Here is a 22,799-nt window from a genome sequence, read left to right as displayed (position 1 = left end):
GACGGTGGCCCTCCGCCTCTCTGAGGCGGTGGTGGCACCATTGAAACCAAGTGCCGCCACCCCCTCCTGCACTATAATTGTATCTGAATCTTTAGGACGCAGACACAATTAAATGGAACATTGGCGATGGCAGGGTATTGCCCTGCCATTCAGCGCTTTTCAACGATGCAGGCGGTGCAATGATGTCATTGCGCCGCTTGCGTCATTTAGCTCCAGCAGACCTGTTAGAGGACAATATGGGATCGCGTGAGTATGTAAAGTTTTTTTCTTAGCAGTGTGAGTGGCAGTATCTTCGGGTGCTCTATCAACAGGGGCTCTATCGAGCGCACTATCTACAGGGGGCCCTATATACAGGGGACTGTGGAGTGGGCTGTATCTACAGGAGGCTCTATTGGGGGCACTATCTTCAATGGGCTATTTGTGGGGCACTATCTACAGGCGGCTGTATGTGGGGCACTATCTACAGAGGGATCTATGGGAGCCACTATCTACAGAGGGATCTATGTAGGGCACTCTCTCCAGGGGGGCTCTATGGAGCACTATCTACAGGAGGCTCTATAGGGGGCACTTTGTATGGAGGCACTATCTACAGGGTGCTCTATGAGGGGTACTCTCTACAGGGGGCTCTATGAGGGGCACTATCTACACTATATATCTATGAGGGCCACTATCTACAGGAGGCTGTATAGTGGGCAATATGTATAGGGGCTTTATCTACAGGGGGCTCTATGGGAGCACAATCGGGGATCAGTATCTATAAGGGGGCACCATCTACAGGCACTTTCTACAGTACAGGAGGTTTTATTGGGGCACTAAAGGAGGCTCTATAGGGGGCACTATGTATGGGGGCACTCTCTACAGGGGGCTCTATGAGGGGCAATCTCTACAGGGGACTCTATGATTCGCACCATCTACATTATCTGTCTATGAGGGCCACTATCTACAGGAGGCTCTTTAGGGGAACTATGTATGGGGGGCACTGTCTACAGGGGGCTCTATGAGGGGCACTGTCTTCAGTGGGCTCTATGGGGGCACTATCTACAGGGAGCTCTAAGGGGGCACTATCTACAAGGAGCACTGTGTGTTTGGGACACAGTGTATGGTGCTATTATAATCAGGGACACAGTGTATGGTGCTATAATATTCGGGGCGCAGTGTTTGGGGCTATTATATTTAGGGGCGTAGTGTGTGGCACCATGATAATTTTATTTTCATTTATGCGTGCGGAAATGTTTGAAAAGTGAGAAGCTGAAGACATCTGAACGGCAAACTGCAGAAATGGGCCGTGGCCGGGAGAAGTCGTCATAGAGGTCTGGACCAGATAGAAAAGAACAAGAACGCCTAGATTCTGAGACGATGTCACCTGTGAGTCACTCAATTTAAATGTTTATTCTGCCTCTAATCAGTACTGTAGTCAATGTATGATCTGCAGTAAGATGATGGGTGGTATTATTATTTTTTTCTTCCGTTGCTAATGGTTTCCGTTTGTCTCCGTTCCGTAAGGTTTCAGTTAGCGCAGTTGACTACGCTATTGATTCCGTCAAAAAAAAACTGAAACCTTACGGATTGGAGACAAATGGAAACAATTAGCAATGGAAGTATTACAATTGAAATCAATGGTAATGAAAACGGAAGCTATGGTTTCTGTTTGCCTTTCAATTGATGGGTTCTTCCAACGGAAAGCTCCAATAGAACCCATCAACGGGAAATGAACGATGATGTGAACGCACCCTTATATACTCTTGTCTACAGTATGAAGATGTGGGTTAAAATAACATTTGGCTGCAATTGAAAAGCATCAGTGGTTTTTTTTTATTGGATACTTACTATTGTCATAGAAATCCATACAAGTTTTCAAGGTGAAAGGTAATGTATTGTATTAAATTTTAGTTTCATTAATTAATTGTAAATAGGTAGAAGAAAAATTATGTGCATTTTTCTTTCCTTTTTTTCTTGTAATAATGTAGCTGGTAGCTGTCATATTGGATGTACACACGTTATTTCTGCATTTGGTGCATAGGCAGTGCAGCACTGTGTGTGTTTTATGGTAGCTGCAATGAATCAGAGTTACAGTAATGGACAGACAACTGTTCATAGACTAATGCAGTCTCTAGGAAGAGATGAAGCACCACCGAGTGGGATCCGGCCGGCTCGCCCCGATTCGCCTGAACCAGTTGTTAAAATTACAGCTGGTTCGGAGAATCTAGGTGAAGCGGGAACCCGAAACCGGACACCTGCACTAAATTGTATCCGCGTCCTTATGAGAGTTGAGCATGTAATTTTTTTTATTTTTCAGTGGGCAGTGTTGGGGCCCCTATCTACAGAGGACTCTATTGGGGGCCCCTATCTACAGGGGACTCTATGGGAGGCCCCTATCTACAGGGAACACTATGGGGGGCCCTATCTACAGGGTACTCTATGGGGGCCCTATCTTTCCGGGGGCTCTACAGGGGGCACTATCTACAGGGGACTCTACTGGGGGCACCTTTTACAGCCTGTAGACTACAAGGGGCACTATCTACAGGGGGCACTTTCTAAAGGGGACTCTATGGGGCACTATCTATATGGGACTCTATGGGGGGCACTATGTACAGGGGGCTCTATGGGAGCACTATATACAGGGGGCACTATATACAGCGGGCTCTATGGGGCACTTTCTACAGAAGGCTCTATGGGGAGAAATATCTACAGAGGACTCTATGAGGGGCACTATCTACAGGGGGCTCTATGAGCGGGGCTCTATGAGGTGCACGATCTACAGGGGGCATTGTGAGTGGCACTATCTATAGGGGCCAGCATGTGTATTTGCTTTACTTTACAGTGTTTGACACAATTTTATTCATGTGCACAGTGTTTGGTACTAATATATTCAGGGGAACAGTGTATGGTGCTATTATATTCAGGGGCACAGTGTATGCTATTATTATGTTCAGGGGCCTTGAGTGTGACACCATGAGAATTTTCTCTTCGTTTATAGGTGTGGAAATGTTGGAAAAGAGAGCAGCCGTAGACATCTGAATGGCAAACTCAGCAGAAATGGGTTGTGGCCAGGAGACGTCGTCATGGAGGTCTGGACAGGATGGAAAAGAAAAGAGAAAAAGAACAACTACAATCTAAGAAGGTGTCACTAAATATAAATGTTTATTCTCCCTGTGACTGATCAGTACTGTAGTCAATGTATGATCTGCAGTGAGATGATGGGTTTATCGTTCTTTTTTGTGAAACAGCAACTCCCTGTAGCATCCACGGCCACGGACCGCCGTTCCTACTCACCCCTCGGGGGACGCTGGCATGGATCTGAGAGTGCTGGCCGTCATCTCCTTCCTAGGAGACGCCAGCACTCACTTCCGCTCCGCTTGGCCGTGTTCCATAGGGTGCGCACGCGCTTGTGCCCGGCCTTAAAGGGCCAGCGTGCGTACATTAATTAAATCACAAATTAGCCCTAATCACTCTGGACTATTAAAGGGGCTCTGCCCTTTCACTCCCTGCCTGAGCATTGTTCCTATTCCTCTGTTAGTCCTGCAAATGGTCCCTTAGTGTTATCCTGTTCCCGTTGTTCACGCGTCCTACTACATGTATCCCGTGTTGTAGTTGTTCCTGTGCCCACTATAGTATTGGAGTCGAGTTCTGCCATCGACCACGTCTGCTGTATTACACCACGTCTGGTATCATCTGTCTCGTCTGCATCACCTGCTGTCTGGATCCCATCTGTGCCTGCCGTTGCTACTGTCTGGACTATCGCAGCTACCCTTCTGCTTGGACTATATATATATTGAGTTGATACACTGTAGTTTGTCCAGCTGCCATCCCGCTACGGCGGTGCGGCCCAGTGGGTCAACACACCCACAGATCGTGACTGTCCCAGCAGCTCCTTACCATTCTTCAGGCCATACTTGGAGCTGTAGTTTTATGTCATACAAACTTATATGGCAGGGGTTAAACTTAATTTGCAAATGATCTTTGTACTGAGCTGTATTTCTGCCTGTGCTGTATATATGTACTAAACTTGGGTCTGGTGCTGTATTTATGCACTGAGCTTGGTTCTGGTACTGTATTTATGTACTGATATTGGTTTTGGTGCCTTATATATATATATATATATATATATATATGTCAGAGCTTGGTTCTGGTGCTGTAATTATATAGAATATATTTATAATAACAAAATTGCAGGGCAGATTGAATTGTTGCAATTCATTGCATATTTAATGGGAACTTGTCAGGTAGTTTTAACCCTTTCAAATGCCACCATGCGGTAATATATTACCTGACAATATTTCCAAACATTCACTTGTATGTTTTTTTTCCAGATGCTGCAAAATCTATAAAATCAACTTTTAAAACGGTGCACGCTGTATGCTAATTACACTATAAAGGGTTATGGGGCGGTGTCGCTATCCAAACCCACCTTTCCATGCTTGATTGACTTACCCCTGGCTGTTCTACATCACTACCAGTCAATTTTCTCGGATGCTCCATTGCCCTGTACTCCATGATCACCGCTATGCTTCATCGCTGCACCGCGCATGTCAGGGGCGTACAGGGCAAAGGTGCATCTGCAAGAGTTTGAGGAGGCTTGTAGTGATGTAGAACAACCAGGTGGATGTCAATCAAAATCTGGGAGGCGCCATTTCAATATTCGCCTCAGGCAGCAGAAAAGCTAGATTCAGCCCTGGAGCTGCACACAACCCGTTTGCTGCCGCATAGGAACTGTAGGGTGTTGTACGTTTGGAGTCCAATGGAGCATGCCACCATTTTTTTTTGTTGGATTTGCACGGAATCTGACTATATATGTATGCCACCGTATGAAATCATAAGGCTGAAGTCGGAGGTTGTACGGAGCCTGTGCATATACAAAATGGTAACTAGGGACGTTAAAGTGTGTATTTTTCTAGTCATTTTTGCGGCACTGCTCTTGTCTCCATATAATTTATTAATAACTGATTACTTCTTGCGCTTTAATGTTTGCAAATAAAAGTTATATTTTACTGTAAGACTCCTCAAAACAACGCGTCCAAAACAGAAGAGCGCGTTCAAGACAGATTAGTGTTTAACTTTGGAGTGAAATATAAATGCTTCATTTTAGAGAGCAGAAAAGAGCACAGCTCATTGAGAATTATAGTCAGCATATGAAACGCATGCAGGTGTTCAGAAAGTGCTAGATAAATGAGTCACTCATCATCTGAACAATGCACAGGATGAATTGCTAGACAGCAGCCATTTTTCTTCGGTTTCTTCTAAACAAATTGCCTTATTCATTGGTAATTAAGCGCAAAAAGCAAAATGTGGCAAGAAGCAGTTGAGGTAGATTTATTAGTCCAGAATATCTGACACAATAAATTAACAGTCATCTTTATTTCATTCGTACGCACGCTGCACATAGCGCTTGGGGCATCATTCATACACTATTGCTGCGCACTGTCACTGTTGTATGGAACGTGGTCAATATTTTCAGTCCTGTAGGTTACTTCTATTGGTTGATTTACTTAAAGGGTTATACAAAAAAATATGTTAAAATTGCTTTAGTCACAGTCTTAAAATATGTCCAGATTTGTATACGTTTGTATATGGCTGGCTTTAGTGTATTCTGCAAGGATGTTAGTTCAGGTTGCCTAGAAACCATTTGACTTCCTGTCTAGGTGACCACCATTCCCATGGATATGACTATATGTGCTGAAGTGGTTACAGGAAATTCTACTATACATTAGACTTCTTCTCCATGCTGCAAAGATTTATTTTGGTCCCTCCCACTTTGACAAGAAGAAACGTGAGGAGAATATAAGTGGAAAATTAATTGTATCATGAGAAATATCGTACTTTTTGCATTGCCCCACAACATTCTTTGCACCATAGTAAATGTTATATTAACACTGAGGGTATGTTCACACAGCTTATTTTCAGACGTATTTCAGGCCGTAAACACCCCGAAAAACTGCTCAAAATACGAAGGCTGAACGCCTCAAAACAGCTGCCCATTGATTTTAATGGGAAAACGGCGTTCCGTTCCCACGGGGCGTTTTTTACGCGGCCGTTTGTAAAGGCGGCCTGTAAAAAAACGCTCCGTAAAAAAGAAGTGCCTGTCACTTCTTGAGACATTTTTTAAGTAGTTTTTCATTGGGTCAATAGAAAAACAGCTCCAAAAACGTCCGTAAAAAACGCATCAAAAAACGCTTGAAAAGTTTGGATGAATGAGAAGTGTTGAGATTTCCTTTGATGGCAACAAAATGTTTGTCGTACCATAGACAAAACAATTATCGTAAAAAAAAATATGAAATCGAGGGTTTAGATAAATGGATTTTCTCTCTTTTCCAGAAACAGCGCAACTTTTGTCTATGGGCGTCATCTGAGTTTGCAGCTCAACCGATCTAACTTGAATTGCAATACCAGACACAACCTATGTAAAACATTTACACTGTTTCTAGACAAAAAAAAATCCTTTTCTAATCCTGGACAACCCCTTACCATGAGTTTGATATTTATTCTTGTTATTGTTCATATGTGTCCGTGCAGATTTTTCATTAAAGCATTGTGCAAGCTTTCCTTTGGTAATTGCAGAGATTGACCCACCAAGGGGCCGCTTGATTATCACAGGTGGCATGCTGGCATTTTGTAACTCTGCTATAGTTTTGTTTAGCTTTTTTCTTCTATGTAGGTCCCCTGAAAATTTGTATTGACCGAGATATCACAGCAATTTTTTTAGTGAGATAATTAGCTCTAGCCTAATTCATTCCTATGGACACCGATTTATCACTCACTACAAAAAAAAAAGTCTAGATCTAGCCCCAGCCTTTCTCTTGAATTATAGGTGTCTAAAGTAGATAGGGATACATTTGTCATTTAACGCTTTTGGCTTGCAGTGGCGTAAGTTTTCTTATTTATAGTCATGTGTTAATGTATACATTTTCAATGTGATATCCCAATGATTTGTGCTAAACACCAGGCTCTGCTGCATCTGACAAAGTCACCTGTGCTACGTGTGTATGCGGAGTACTCCTGTTTGATCGTAAGAAGCGGAACAGCTGTCAAAAAAATATAATGGCTGTCACCTAAGGAGGCTGACAAACTTGATAAATAGGGAAAGAAAGTGAACCATTGGATTTTTCATGTTATGCCCTCTGCACACGGTACTAAAATGCTGCGGAAATTCCATAGTGTTTACACACGATATATTAACATGCTTCAGATTGGCGATTGGCACCCCAGGTTGATTTCTGCATGTGTCTTCTTTGGATTTTCTTCTGCAGTGTGTGACTTGTTCCAATCTCATTCACTTTGCTGCTTCTATAATACGCGGCAGAAATTACTCAGCATGTCCACCCGTGTGCAGGAGGCCTTAGACATTGAACCGCTGAGCCACCGCACCACTGATTGACCAGGGATCGTGCATTGTACCATTTATTTGTTACTGCTTAACTCCATACCACAAAATCCCGTGGGAACTTTATTATTTTATCCATAACACAATGGCACTGGGATGCTCAGAACTGAACATAGAGGTGCTTAGTCGAGTTAGGTATGTTCCCCACCCTACTAGTAAATACTGTAACTATTTCTCTCTATAATATTGTCCACCAAGTTTATACTTGTCATTGCCTGGGATATTTAAATTAATTTACCAAATTGATAATTTTGAGATTACATGCTTATGCCACTTTATCCATATTCTATTATTTATACTAAGTATTGAAGTCAATAAAAGTCATACTGTATGAGCTTCCCTTGAGATTACAGATAGGTTTATTTGCCGACAATTCCCTCTCTAACTTTATTCACTCAGATGATGGGAAATAGATGTTATGAGTTCCATATGGCGGCATCTCTGCCAGAGTCATAGCTAGTGTGCTGCCCTAGCCCTGTATTTAAATACCCTGTCCTAGGAAGAATAGCTTGTTGGCGCCCCACCTGGCACCCAGCACTTTGGACACATACCCCTGCCAAGCCCCCTCTAGCTATGCCTCTGTTCCCAGCCACCTCCCAGTATTTTTCTGATGAGAAATAAAACAATGTAACTCCATTCTTTACTTGACCATAGTTGCAGTAGATCAGGTCCCCTCCGACTTCAGTGGTGCAGCCCAATTTGACCTGCATTGCCACAGTACCCCAGCCACATCTTGCTACCCATGATTTAACACTGCCAGTCCACAGTTAGAATTCTAAATAACTTTTTAGCTCCCTAAACATTTAATATGCGTATTATTGAATAAATTGGAACCAGTGTCTTTCTAAAATTGAATTTGTTTGAAATATTTTCCGGCTTGAGTTTGAAATATAGCTTCTAGAATATTTTTCTAACATCATTGTATACAAGTTTGCGGTTCCAAAGTAGCACTCAGCAGTAAAAACAACTTAATTAGAATGGAATACTCCGCTGCTTCCGAGAAGAGTAGTTATAGCAAGCAATCCTCGCTGCTTTCTCACTGCACAATAAAAATGTAACTCGCAAGCAGTCTTTTTGCTTTTTGTTAATTAAGAAGATAATAATACTGCCGCTGGAAAAAATGGGCTTTTCGTTGTTCCATAAACCTTTGGCTGTTAATATCCCTGAACCTTCTTAGAGTTTATATCATGTTTGACGAATTAAAGGTTCAGAATGGCATGCCATAAGGGAGGAAAATGCTTACTTTTCTAACTGCAAATCCTCTAAACTGCTAAGCATTCTGGGTTTTAATAAACTCTGACTCATTACTTTAAATTCATTTTTTAACTGTTTTGCAGAAATTCCAAAAAAGAACTCAATGATATACGGTTTGAGTTTACTCCTGGCAGAGGTAAGTCAGAATTAAAAGTATAATTTTTTGGGTTTTCATGCTGATGCCAAACATATATTGATATTAAAATTGTAGTATGTCTTCAATAGCTATCATAGAGGTTTGAACCTGTTGTTTTTGTATGTTTGTTTATTGAAAATCCAAGATCATGTTTTCTTCACTCAAAATGCTCTGGATCCAGTCCATTGCAAGCACTCTCTGAGGGTATGTTCACACGGCTTATTTTCAGACATGTTTAGGCCCATAAACGGCCGAAAAATTGGAAGCAGAATGCCTCCAAACATCTGCCCATTGATTGCAATGGAAAAACGGCGCTCTGTTCTGACGGGCTGTTTTTAAAAACGGCCGCGAAAAAGAAGTGCATGTCACTTTTTGAGCCGTTTTTCATTGACTCTATTGAAAAACAGCTCCAAAAACGGCCGTAAAAAATGCCGCGAAAAACGTGAGTTGCTAAAAAAAAGTCTGAAAATCAGGAGCTGTTTTCCCTTGAAAACACCTCCGTATTTTCAGATGTTTTTATTTTGTGTGTGCACATACCCTAAAAAGTGCACTTAATCTCTTCCACAACCCTCCAAGCCAGAATGCCCTGTAAGTGTCGGGGACCAGTGGCCACTCTTTGCCGAAGCTTAAGGAGGGCAAGTTTGTGCTCCAGCATTTGCCTTGCCTGCTTCCCCACACTTGTGCCAGAGCTCAAAATCTCGGTTAGCAGGGGGGGGGGGGGGGTGAGGAACCTGATGCTCACTCCCCCTGCCAGGTTTCAATACAAGATTATGAGCCAAACCAGAGACACCAATATATATATAACAGGAAGAATACGATGAATAAGGCCCAATGCACACGAACGTGCTTTTGCGGCAGCAATTCCCCCAAAAATCCAGGGGAAAACTGTGGCCCCATTCATTCCTATGGGGCCATGCACACGACCGTGGTTTCCATGGTCCGTGCATGGCCCAGGAGCCTGGACCGCAGAAAGAACGGGCATGTCTTATTAAGGCCATGTTCTGCGGTCCAGGCTCATAGCAAATAATGGCCGCGGCCATGGCATGGCCCGTGATTTGCGAGCGGCTCGCGGGTGACACTCCGCTCCCGGCCGACCCTAAAATCACGGCCATGCACATCGCTACGGTCGTGTGCATGAGGCCTTAAGGGCCATTTGCATGTTAAGTTTTTTTTTATGAACAGTTTTCAATTGCTTACTTCTGAAACTGTAATACACATAAAATGCATGCCTCATATTACAAATGATTTCCTTTGCAAGTAGAGTAGTACAGTAGTATGTGTTCGTGGACCCACTCGGCCATACCGCCATGGCCGTATGGCAGCTGGCCAACAGGGTGCAGGTAAAAGAACATAGTACGTATAGGGTACCTGTGGCAGCTCGTACAGTAGCAAGGCAGGCTCGGCTTGGACTAGGCAGCAGGCGAGGTGAAGCAGGACAGGCATGGCATACAGCACAGCACGGCAACATTTCAACACGGCACTAGATCAGGATACAGGTTACAGGATACAGGAAAAGGGAACACTGGGCGCAGGAAACACTAGGGGACCATTTGCAAGACAAACTTAGGATACGACAACAACGCTCAGGCTTGGGAGGAAGGGGCTGAGACCTTCTTATAGCCCAGGGTGCTCTGGGAGCATTCAGCTAAATCTCCCACATGCGTGCGCTCTAGCTTCTTGAGTCTGGACTGAGCTCGCGAGCGCACCCTGGTGGTCACTGTGGGACAGGACGGCCGCATGTGAAGACATCTCTGGAGGGAAGGGCGTCGACTGGATGGAAGGAGTTCGTGGTTAGCGACCACGGATGTTACAGTATGTAAGAGATCAACCATTTACAAAGTACAGTTGAAAAATATGGTGGACCCGCCTCGCTCATGCACCACACAAATGGCCCATCAGTTTCAATGTTCAATGCAATTCTAATTTTCAATGGCTTCCTTGGCAGTAACAGGCAAACATTGCGGTCTATCTTCAGGGGAAGCAATTATCGATATGGCCGCTTGTTTAGATCTTAAGAACAGTAGCAACATGTACAGTACATGGACTATGATTTCTCTTCATTTGACTATTATTTGGATATCTATGAAAACATTTTACTTTAATACAAGTAAAATATCATAGTGAACTATGCATTTTTTTCTAGGAATGGAAAAAATATATATTTCAGAAGAAAGTAAATAAAAAACACTAGTGTGCATGCCAAAATTTAAGAACAAATGCACATCTCAAAGGTTTAACGTGAAAAAAAAACCTTCTCCTTCAATAAAGCATCTTAGTCATTCATGCAGATCTTATATTGCTTGGAAAGAAAGTAAATAGGGCATAAAATCAACACAGGTTTGTGCTGCACAAATAGCCAGGAATTCCCCATGTCCGGTTCATGGGTATAATACAAAATATAGTCAGAATGGGCAGTCAGATCAATAATCTATGTCTATGGTGACAATAATGTTATTCAGACAAGCGATCTTCCCTGAAGACGTCACTGTAGGTGGTGAAACATGTAGGGACGTTGTATTAGGGATTCAATTTTAATTCACTAATCCATGTAGACTAGACAGACAATTTATAGGCATTTACGTAGGGCAGAGGTAGAAGTGAACTCTGAGCTCAGCCCGCAGAATGAATGACAGGAATGCCTCCAGTTTAGAATTATAGGACAATACTTGTAATTGGTCACTCATATTAATATCAATGCCTCCATTTTTCAGGTAGAAAACCTCTTGATTTCTGTGACAATTTCATCGTCCATAATTATAGGACAATATCCAAATGTTTGTCTTTTGGCACTAGCTCTAGGGGACCACTAGGAGGAATGCCTCCATGAGAACTAGTAACTCATGGATTATGGTACTGGTATTTTTTGGGTTTATGGTACTATTAAGAGGAACGCCTCCATTTGATATTCAGTAATTCATGAAATGTATCAAATTCTTTAAACTCATTAAATTCTTCAGAAGGGATTATGAACAATAGGGAATTTCACGAAAGATCTATCTTTAACCACCCTATTAGTAAGACCATATAAATATCAACTATTTCTGGCAGTCCATGGACACTTTTTTAACACACAATTTGTCTGTTTTGTATGTGGTAGATTCATTAAATAAATATTTCTTCATAATAGTGATAGCAATGAAGTTTTTTTGATTTATAAAATTGTTACCACACAGTTAGGCTAGACTCACACAAATGCGTTAAACGTCCGTGTGACGGTTATTGAAACAACGGCTGTCACACGGACCTATATACCATAATTCAATGTGGCCATTAACACGGCCGTTGTTTCAATGGACCGTGTGAAGGGTCCGTGAGAAAATAGGACATGTCCTATTTTTTCACGCTTCACGCATCCCTCCATAGACTGTAGTCTAGTCTATGGGGGGATGTGTGATATCGCGTCCCGCAGAGCACGGATGCATCCCGGACATAAAAACGCTAGTTTTTCACGTCCGAGATGCGCAACGCCCGTGTGAATCTAGTCTTAGTGGGGCTGAAGACTCTTTGGCTTGTGTGTCTACACAATCCTTTTGACTATAGAATTTACAAAATATTACTTGTAGGAGATCTATTCTGACCAATAAAAATCTATGGTGACAATATATTCCATTCTGGTTGTTGGAAATCTGTTTAAATGAAGCAACATAACAATTTTTTCCCCCAAAACAGCGTCACTCTAGTTTGAGGGTTGTGTCTGGTATTGCAGCTCTATTTAAGATCTCTTCTTGCTTTCCTTAAACAGTAACTATCAGCATTTATTTACAGTTGATAAAAACCTATTTGTGATCGACCCACAGGTACTCTTTAAAGTTACATTGTATATATATCAGACCGTGTCTTGTAACGAGCCGTGCACCTGTGTGTCCATCACAAGACCAGAACAGATATTTATTCACAATGAAGGTTCCTATTAGATGACAGCAAGCAGAGATCTTGGAAACCATGTAGAATTGATACAGTCAGTATATTTAAAAATGTTACCATTTTTCATTATGAAAAGAATAACCTTTATTTGCTGAAATCATAATATCCTTTTAACCATTTGTTGCATTCCCAGAGTTATGTAGTATAGTGACTTTAAAAGTCTACTTGGTGCAACTACAAATCTTCCCTTGTTTCTTCAAGGTTACATAAGTACAAGATCTGTCGCTTTGTTATTAAACATTTTTACTCACCTATAAATTATGGCCATCTTCTTCTTCACCATTGTGCACTGATTGTCTTCAGAATTGAAGTGCCAAAATGAAACATCAGTCACAACTATTAATCTAATCTTGTCCTTCATTTCTGTGGGTTTTATTTAAAAGATTAAACTAAAAGAAAGTTAATAGATTTGGCACACAGTCACAAACAAGATCATACAGAGCAGACTTATGGCCCGCAAACTTTTGCAATAATTTAACTGTTTGTCTTAACCAATAGCCTTTAGTGTTATTTCAGTCTATACCTTAAGAAATTAAAACAATAACTTACGTTGTAATAGATTTTCACATTTGACATAACAGGTTAAAGAGATTTTATATTTCAGAAATTAGGACACGTCTTCTATTCTTAAAGGAGATGTCCAGGGTTAGTAAAATTGCAAAGTTTTGTTTTTTTTCCACAAAAACACAGCACCACTCTGGTCCATGGGCTGTGTCTGGTACTACAACTTAGTCTCATCCACTAGAATAGGGATGGGCTCCGATACCAGACACAGTTAACGGACAAGGGTGGTGTTATTTCTGGAAAGAAAAACAGACTTTCTTTTTCTAATCCTGGATAACCCCTTTAAAGCGTACCTCCGCTTTTACTGAAAAACTATGATAGTGCAAGAGTGTGTACAATAATCGTTTTTCTAAATCACTTGTATTACTGATTCTGCTTATAGCAGCAGCACGGACTGTGTAAAGTCTGTGCTGCCGGTGGCTCATAATTCAGTGGGAGGCAGAACGTCCTGCTCGTCTCCATGGCTCCCGTATGCAGAATGGCCGCCAACACTATAGAATCCGTCTTCAACATGGAGTGTGTAAAGTCTGGCAGCATAGACTTTACACAGTCCGTGCTACTGCTATAAGCAGAATCAGTAATACAAGTGATTTATAAAATACGATTATTGTGCACACTGCTTCACCCCAATCGTTTTTCAATAAAAGTGGAGGTGCGCTCTAAATTCCACTCTTTAAAGGCGATCTGTATTCCCACTAAGGGCCAGTTCACACCAGCGTTGGCTTTCCATTGAGGAGTTCCGTCTGAGGTTTCCGTCGTGGAACCCCGCAACGGAAAGTCAAGCGGAAACCTTAGCTTCTGTTTGCATCACCATTGATATCAATGGTGACGGAAACCTTGCTTATGGTTTCCGTTTCTCACCGTTCCGGCAGGTTTCGTTTTTTTTGATGGAATCAATAGCGCAGCTGACTGATATCAATGGTGATACAAATGGAAGCTGTGGTTTCCGTTTCACTTTCCGTTGCGGGGTTCCACGACGGAAACCTCAGACGGGACCCCTCAACGGAAAGCCAACACTGATGTGAACCGGCCCTAAGCTGTAATCGTGCGGTAATCACAACAGCGCTACATAAAGTTACAGCTTTAGGCCTCTCTTCTGATCTGTAGTCCTAAACAGGTTTTCCGATAATCAATTTTTATCACCTATCCACAGGATAGGTGATAAATATCTGATCAATGGTGGCTCGACCTCTGCTCTATTCATATGGGTCGCACATGGACGGCCAGGTAAACCCATTCTCAGGATCGGTGGGGGTCCGAGAGCTCAGACCCCCATGTTCAGATATTTATCACCTATTTTGTGGATAGGTAATAAATATTGATTATAGGATAACTACTTTAAATTATAAATTGCTTTCGCCAGATAGGGCTTGTTTCTTTTTAAGATTTTCTCATGTAAAAGATCTCAAATATAGTTATAGTTATATAGATATAGTTCAAGTAGTATTCCTATCTCAGACATGTATGGCATAGCCACAGGATTGGTACAGGCCCGCAATTCCCATGTAAGTAAATCGAGAGAACCCACACATGTGCGGCCGCATCTTCATTCATTCTCCATCTGGATGCAGCTGCCAGTGGGGGTCAAGTGACTTACCTCCGGCATCCACACCTATCAAATATTTATGGCATAAAACGTCTTTGCTGGGAATACCCCTTTACGTAATTTGTAATTTGCAGTATTTACAGCCCCCATACCTGATATGATATACTTTAGATATGCCACTGCAAAGGCTATGGGCTCACTGTGTGTACATGAAGTCTTTGTGCACAGTGGGAAATAGACTTTACTGCATGGAGTATACAGAACACAGCCATAGCCCAGAGATCTCAGATGAACTGAAATGAAAAGGAACCAAAAAAGTGGAACGTTTCAATAATACTTTAACATACCTGGTCTGATTGATACACAATATTACCTAGTGCAGTCAGCAGCTAGGGAAACACATACAGGGAACCTGAGAGCCAAATATAGCTTCAAAGCCACTGCTATCTGGTAATCTGAAGTGGAAAAATGTATACTCCCAGCATGCATCAACAATACTTAGCAGTGTATGTTAACTGTGTGTCACTTTAACAAGCTGTTGACTGATCCCAGTATCAATAAGCAGAAATCAGAATATTCTTCTGAAAAGTACTTCATATTAAAGGCTATTGTTGTTTTATATATATGTACCAGTATGTTTGGTGCAACTTTCTAAATACTTTTTATTAGAAATAATTTTTTCTTTTTGAGATACAGCTGCTTTGTATCCTGTGTAGAGAGCAGCTGTATCTAGCGCTGAAACCTGTATCCATCAGGTCAGCAGCTGTATCTCAAAAAGTAAAAATATGTTTTTTAATAAAACAAATTTAGAAAGTTTCACCAACCTCACTGATAAAAAACCCATAAACAGTTTCAAAGGTGTACATAGCCTTTAAGTAAAGCAACTTTTTTATATTACTGTATCTTTACATAAACTACTAAATGATCTTTAAGGTGAGCACAAGCTTTAATTAGACTAATGTACGCAGCAAGCGCTAAATAAAAATGTGTTGTATTGTTAACTCCTTTATGTAGACCTTCAAGCCATCAAAATGTAAACATAGCTCACTCTTCTGGATTAAGCTGCTGTAAAAGAATCTATTGTTGCAGAATAATCAAGTTTTTTCTGCATGTTCACTTGCTACAGTTTGTGACTTTTGTTCTCTGCCAGTGGTTAAAAGGAGGGGGAGGGGGCACTGGCACAGAACAGGGCATGAATTACACCCCCACTCTTCCGATCTGGACTAGTAGCCGGACTACATTGTTAATTACCTCCTCTCTTCCCTTCTTCTTCTTCAGGGATTTGCCTTTGTTAAATATTCTTGTCCTGCTCCTCCCTCCCCCTTGCATGAGTTATCTAAAGTCCTGCTGCTGACAGACTTACACAGTCCACCATCACTTTCTTAACATACGGTTACCACTTTCATTATCTGTAAGGGGAACTGCTGATTGGATCATCACCTGTCAATCAACGAGACTGACAAACTCACCTACAGTCGACAATTTTACTCAGTACCTAAGGTAGCGCTGAGCCTCCCCTGCTGTCTATCCATATCTGGAATAGTTAATGACACTAAGCAGCTGTCAGGCTGGGTGTGTGGATCCACTGGGTCGTACCGCTGTAGCTGGATAGCAGTTGGCCAACCAGGATACCAAGGCAAAGTCAATAGTTTGAATAAGGGTACCTGTGGCAATACAAACAGTATCGATGGCAGGCTCGGATGTGACCTTGGCAGCAGGCAGACACCAGGCACGGTGAAATACAGCGTAGGCGTAGTATACGACACAACACGACTCCAACTCTATGGCACAGAAACAAGGTATCACGGGATACAGGATACAGGTAGCAGGAACAGGAACACTGGGAACTGGAAAACTTTAAGGGACCATTTGCAAAGACTAACATGGGTAAAAACAACAACGCCCAGGCAATGAGTGAAGGGGCAGGGCCCTTCTTATAGTCCAGGGTGATCTGGGAGTAATCACTCAAATCTATAACATGTGTGTGCTCTGGCCCTTTAATGCCGGGAAAGAGCTAGAGCGCGCACCCTAGTGGTCACTGCAGGACAGGAGGGCCGCATGTGCTGGCATCTCTGGGGAGGAAGAAGTCTGCAGGATGATAGCAGTCTGCGGTCTGCGACCGCGGACGTTACAGCAGCTCCATAGCACTTAGTTTAAAGCGTCATTGTTATTTTTTAAAGCTTCTGACATGTTATCTGGTGATCAGATCTTCACTTGAACACTCTACTAAGTGCTTTGCCCCTTAGGTTTTCATCAGTTTTCCTCACCTCTCCTCGAAGTTCTGAGTATGGGCAGTAAACAGTCTTTGTCCTCTACCTTAGCGATTATTGGGGGTCTCAGCATCTAGATCCCCACAGGTCACAACTTTTGACATGTCTGATTTTCTGGGGTAAGTACATTAAAAAATATGGCCATATGGTCCAAACGCCATATTTATGAAGTTCCTATGAGACTTTTAAAGACGTATAAATATGCATAAAGAATTAGTTGGTGCTCCAGGAATGCGTTAACATATAACACCTATAGCAGATTCATTGACACGGCGTGTGCCCTGTTAATAAATCTGGTGCAACGCCCGTGCAGTGCACCAGTAATAATAAATCTTCCCCAGTACAAGAAGTTATGCGTGGAGAAGCTGACAACTTTTTCCCTTTGGCATAATTGATCAGGGTTATTCTGTTTAGAAAATGATGGCTTAGGGGCGATATATTTACATCCTACAAATATATGAATGGATAGTACAGAGATTTTTCTAATGATGTTTTTATACCTACGCAAACATAACAAAGGGTCATCTAGAGGAAAGAAGGTTTCACCATTATTATAGACAGGGATTCTTTACTGTAAGAGCAGTGAGACTATGGAACTCTCTGCCACAGGATGTTGTGGTTGGTTTATTGAACAAGTTTAAAATATATAATATAATAATATAAGTCATGGATACTAGATTCTGGAGATGGGACCTTAATCAAGGGATTTATTCTGGTTGCCATATTTGGAGTCCTTCCTCTGGATCAACACAGTAGGATTATAGGTTGGACCGGATGGACCTGCCTCTTTTTTTAAGCTTATTAACTATGTAAATTCGTGCACAGTATTTCTTCATGACATGTCAGAACTTCTTTAAAAGTGAAAATGATCCTTTCATATGTATCATCACCCTCCCCAAATACTTATGGGTACATGCAGCATGCATTCTCAGATAGAAGACTTGCCCCTTATTACCCTGTGAAAGGTTTCTAAGCTACTTATGGTTATATCCTCAAGATAATTCTCATTATAGTGCCCATAGTAACAGCTTTATAATAAAGCAGAAATCTTACCTATTCCCTTCTACCAAGCTGCTCTTTACAGTTTTGCCAGCCAGGAAGTTACTTGTGTGCCCCCTATCTATGAATGTTGCATGTAACTTCCTCTTCCTGCGGCAATCTCTGTCACTAGGGATCGGTGCAGCAGAATGTTTGGGCAGCTGGAGCACTTTATTACTTATCAACATTGATGTGACAGCATAGGGCTTACATACTACATAGACAGCTGGTATATCTGCCAAAATGCTGCCCTTTTGCAATTAAAACAAAGTCCTATTGAAGGAATAGGGAAAACCCCATTATTAGATACTATAGGTAGATGGACTATAGGTAGATGTATTATACTATAGGTAGATGTACTATAGATAGATGTATTATACCATAGATAGATGTATTATACCATAGGTAGATGTACTATAGATAGATGTATTATACCATAGGTAGATGCACTATAGATAGATGTATTATACCATAGGTAGATGTACTATAGATAGCTATATTATACTATAGGTAGATGTACTATAGATAGATGTATTATACTATAGGTAAATGTACTATAGATCAATGTATTATACTATAGGAAGATGTACTATATATAGATGTATTATACTATGGGTAGATGTACTATAGGTAGATGTATTATACTATAGGTAGATGTATTATAGGTTGATGTATTATACTATAGGCAGACGCTGTCACGGCTATGGGGAATGTGGACCCTCAAGGCCACTCTGCCATAACGGTGCAGCAGCTGCTCAAACAAAATGTCAATGACAGTCACTTGGGTGAGAGTACCTGGACAGCTGGCTGGTCCCGGACTACCGGAAGCTGGCCCTTGCCAGGCTATCGGAAGCTGGCTTGTGCTGGATAACTGGACTTGGCATGGACGCCGGACACAGATACTAAAGTCGTCTCGGACACTTTACTTGGCACGGACACTGGACATGGATACTGAAGTCTTCTCGGACACTTGACATGGATACTGAAGTCCTCTCGGACACTTGACACAGACATGGATACTGAAGTTGTCACGGACACTTGGCGACATGGACACCGGACGCTGATACTGGACACACTGGACACTGGACTTGACACCAAACACGGATACAGATTAACGCTAGTGCACCTGTGCACACCAACACAGGGTTAGAAACAATACTGCTCCAGTAAAGAGGAGGTGGGCAGAGTTCTTCTTAAAATCCCGGGTGTACTGGGATTGGCCAGGGGTGATGTTCCTGGTGCGCGTGCCGGCTCTTTAAGGGCAGGGACGCGCACACCCTATGGGCATCTGCCAGAGGAGGTAGCAGTGTACGCCAGTGTCTCTGGGGAAGCAGACGCCGGCAGGTTCTGAGAGTCCTGGGGTCGCGTCTGCCAGTGAGTGGGGAATGTCGGTGGTCAGCCACCGCGGGCATAATAGATGTACTATAGGTAGATGTATTATACCATAGGTAGATGTACTATAGATAGATGTATTATACTATAGGTAGATGTACGATGGATAGATGTATGATAGATAGATAGATAGATAGATAGATAGATAGATAGATAGATAGATAGATAGATAGATAGATAGATAGATAGATAGATGTACTATAACATAGGTAGATGTACTATAGATAGATGTACTATACTTTAGGCAATTGTACTATAGATATATGTATTTAGATTTATGCATTTTTAACAGTTAGAGTCACTGTCAAAATTAGATTATGGTTAATGTTGGGTGGAAAATTTACTATTTTGACAGTACTCTCTAAGTAAATGAAGGATATTGGTTGACACAAACCGTAAGATAAGTTTTGCAAATCCTCCTGTATAACATTGCATTTTATATCAGCTGATGCCATGTATGAATGTATCTCACCACTGCAGGAGACAACTGTTTCTGCACAGTTAATGTAAGATTGAAATGAGAAATTTAAGCTGCTGTCTGGCAAACCATTTCAATTTGTGGGAAATATTTTCTGTCCCAAAGCTCCCGTATTAATGTTCTCCAGGGAACCGTGTGTCACACAACAGCGCATATTTAGAAACAAATTGTCCATTTCATATAATATGTAGGATGCTTGAAGTGTAGAGAGGCTTCGACAGTGTAGCCAGTGTACAATGCTAAACTAATATATTCCGGTTGGGTTTAACTTAAAACATTGATAGGAAGAAGTGACCATTTTTTTGGCAGAAATTAAGACCTGTTTATCAAAGCTAAGTTAATACATTCGATTTTTATTGTTACAATCTACCGAAAATGTAATGCCTGTAGTGGGGGGAAGGGTAGAGATGCTGCCAGATAGTGGCCTGACGTCAGCTCTCAGGGAAAATACAGGCTGACAGCTTGGCTTATTCCTTGAGACTACAAAGGTATCTGCCAGCTTAAAGGGTTGTTGCATCTGGGCAACCCCGTCTCTAACTGAGAACTGACTGGCAATCCGCTGAACGCTGTTAGTCCAACAGCAGACAAAGCACAAAAAGTATTATAGAAGCAGCACCTTAAGAGGTAGATGTCTGCTGCTCGTCACCGGGAGGTCTTGGTCCAACTCACCCACACTAGCATACAAAGTCCCAGCAATGGACAACAATAGCACTCAGTCCCAAAATAAGATGTAAAGCTAAATTTTCTTTAAATGGACATGTGATGTATCGGCTTACCCTAAGTCTTTCTCAAGCATGAAACCATCACAGTAGACACCACAGCAGAAGAAATCAACTCTTACATGGCACCCGTTCAAATAAATGTGCAACCATGGTATACAAGGTTGCCCTGAGTCTTTCAAAGTAGTCCTCTCTTTGCACTGTCTTTCCATTCTGGCTAATGGATTGAAACCCTGACGAGGGGACAACCATTCTATGCAACCATATGTCCTTAAATGGGTCATATGGACTGGGGTGGCCTTCATAAGACAAACCCTTTAAATGGTAGACTACAACCATCACATTTGACAGCCAATTTGATTTTCTTATGGATTCAGTAAAAGTCTCAGAGGAACTCCACCACGCCCTCGGAATGGCATCTATGGGTGAGAGTTGCAGTAGGCAAAGACATGATACAGCAGTAGTCAGATGAAGCCAAAGATCAGTGTCCATATATATCAGCTAAGTGCTGGGTCAGAAGCTCAAGCTCACTTGTAAAGAGGGAGAACTTTCAAAGGAATGCTTGAGAACTTCATATAAGATAAGTGGAGATCACCAGGACCAGGACACCAAGACCTAACAATACCAGAACATGTATTTTAGGGAGTCAACAGAAAAGAGTTCCTAAAGTTGTATTCTAGCAATATGAACTATAGCTACATGAGCCTTGGGATATTCTTGGACTATATTGTCTTATACTTAGAAGCAAGCAATTCAGCAAACTTGTATGTATTCTGATCAGTTATTCCCGATCATTTCCAAGTCTTCAGAAAACCTGTTTTTGCCTGTTCCTCCATACACCACTGAATATATTACATTCTCAAGTTTATTTGTATTTCCTTAAGCGAAAGGGGATTTCAAGCATGTTTAAACAAAGATAAGGGAAATCTGTTATTTCTAAGCATTGCAGTGATTATATATTTTGGATTGTTTTGATTCTTGGATTATTATATGTTCATAGTAAGGGTGGGGCAGGGGGTAGTTTCATAGCTCTAGGTTAGTTAAAAATCCAAAGCAACCAGGCTCAGATTTCTTCTTTGATCAGTCTGTTCTGCATCAAATAAATAATTGCAAAAATAGCCAATCAGTAGTCTTAGTCCACATGGACAGACATTTTCATGGCAGCAAGATCACAGGTGTTTGAATGAATCAATGAATGGTGTCTAAGAGTTCCGCCAAATGTACCACACTTAAATTACAGTTAATGTCCACTTTTTCATTTTTAGGTCCATAAGTCTGTGCTGATTTTCATTTTAGAATAAACACCATATGGACAAAAGTATGGTGACACACCTCTTAAAGGGGTTATGTGCGGACCAAAAAGTATTAGCAGTGTACTAACTGCAGTAAGTGAGTGAACTCACTAATCAGGACAAGAAGGAAAAATTTGACCCAGCGCTGGATCAAATTTTTCCTTCTTGTCCTGATTATAACGTGTACCGCCACGTGGATCCGTGCGGTCTGAACTTGGACATATACACTGGTGAGCTGGAGGATCCCTCCACCATTCATTTGTACACTAATTAATATACATTACGGTTCCCCGTCACACTGATTATAAGATTTTAATAGATTTTCATATCGCTCTCGGGGTACCGGAAGTCTAGTGGCACAGTGTTACTTCATGAAGACCCAACTCATCGTCATGTGACCGGCCCCGCTGTAATCTATGTACAAGCAGTAGCAGTAGTACAGCGATTACATAGAGTACAGCGGGGCCGGTCACATGACGACGAGAAAGACTGTGCCTCTAGACTTCCGTACCCCCGACAGCACTATAAAAATCGATCAAAATCTTATAATCAGCGCGACGTGGGACCAGAATGTATATTAGCAAGTGTACTCACATACTGCACTGAGTACACTGCTAATACTTTTCAGTCCCCACATAACGCCTTTAATCATTGAATTCAGGTGTATAAAATCCAGCACTAGCCATGCAGTCCCCTTTACAAACTTTTGTGAATGAATTGGTCGTTCTAAAGAGCTCACTGAATTCGAGTGTGGTCCTGTAATAGGACGCCACTGTTGGTAACAAGTCAGTTCGTGAAATTCCTTCCC

General features: G+C 41.7%; 1 protein-coding gene across 2 annotated transcripts in view; it reads left to right on the top strand.

Annotated features, from left to right (window-relative positions):
• Positions 1 to 22,799, top strand: part of STK39 (serine/threonine kinase 39) — a 249,303-nt gene that overhangs the window by 161,077 nt on the left and 65,427 nt on the right. For both annotated transcript variants that reach the window (XM_075829402.1, XM_075829403.1), the window contains exon 15: positions 8,716 to 8,768. In XM_075829402.1, the coding sequence (XP_075685517.1) occupies positions 8,716 to 8,768 (53 nt within the window). The remainder of the gene's footprint in view (positions 1 to 8,715; positions 8,769 to 22,799) is intronic.

This window comes from Rhinoderma darwinii, chromosome 6 (assembly GCF_050947455.1).
Source record: "Rhinoderma darwinii isolate aRhiDar2 chromosome 6, aRhiDar2.hap1, whole genome shotgun sequence".
Classification (NCBI taxonomy): Eukaryota; Metazoa; Chordata; class Amphibia; order Anura; family Rhinodermatidae; genus Rhinoderma; species Rhinoderma darwinii.
The sequence above is the reverse complement of the archived record's forward strand: the minus strand, read 5'-3'. Positions and strand labels throughout refer to the sequence as shown.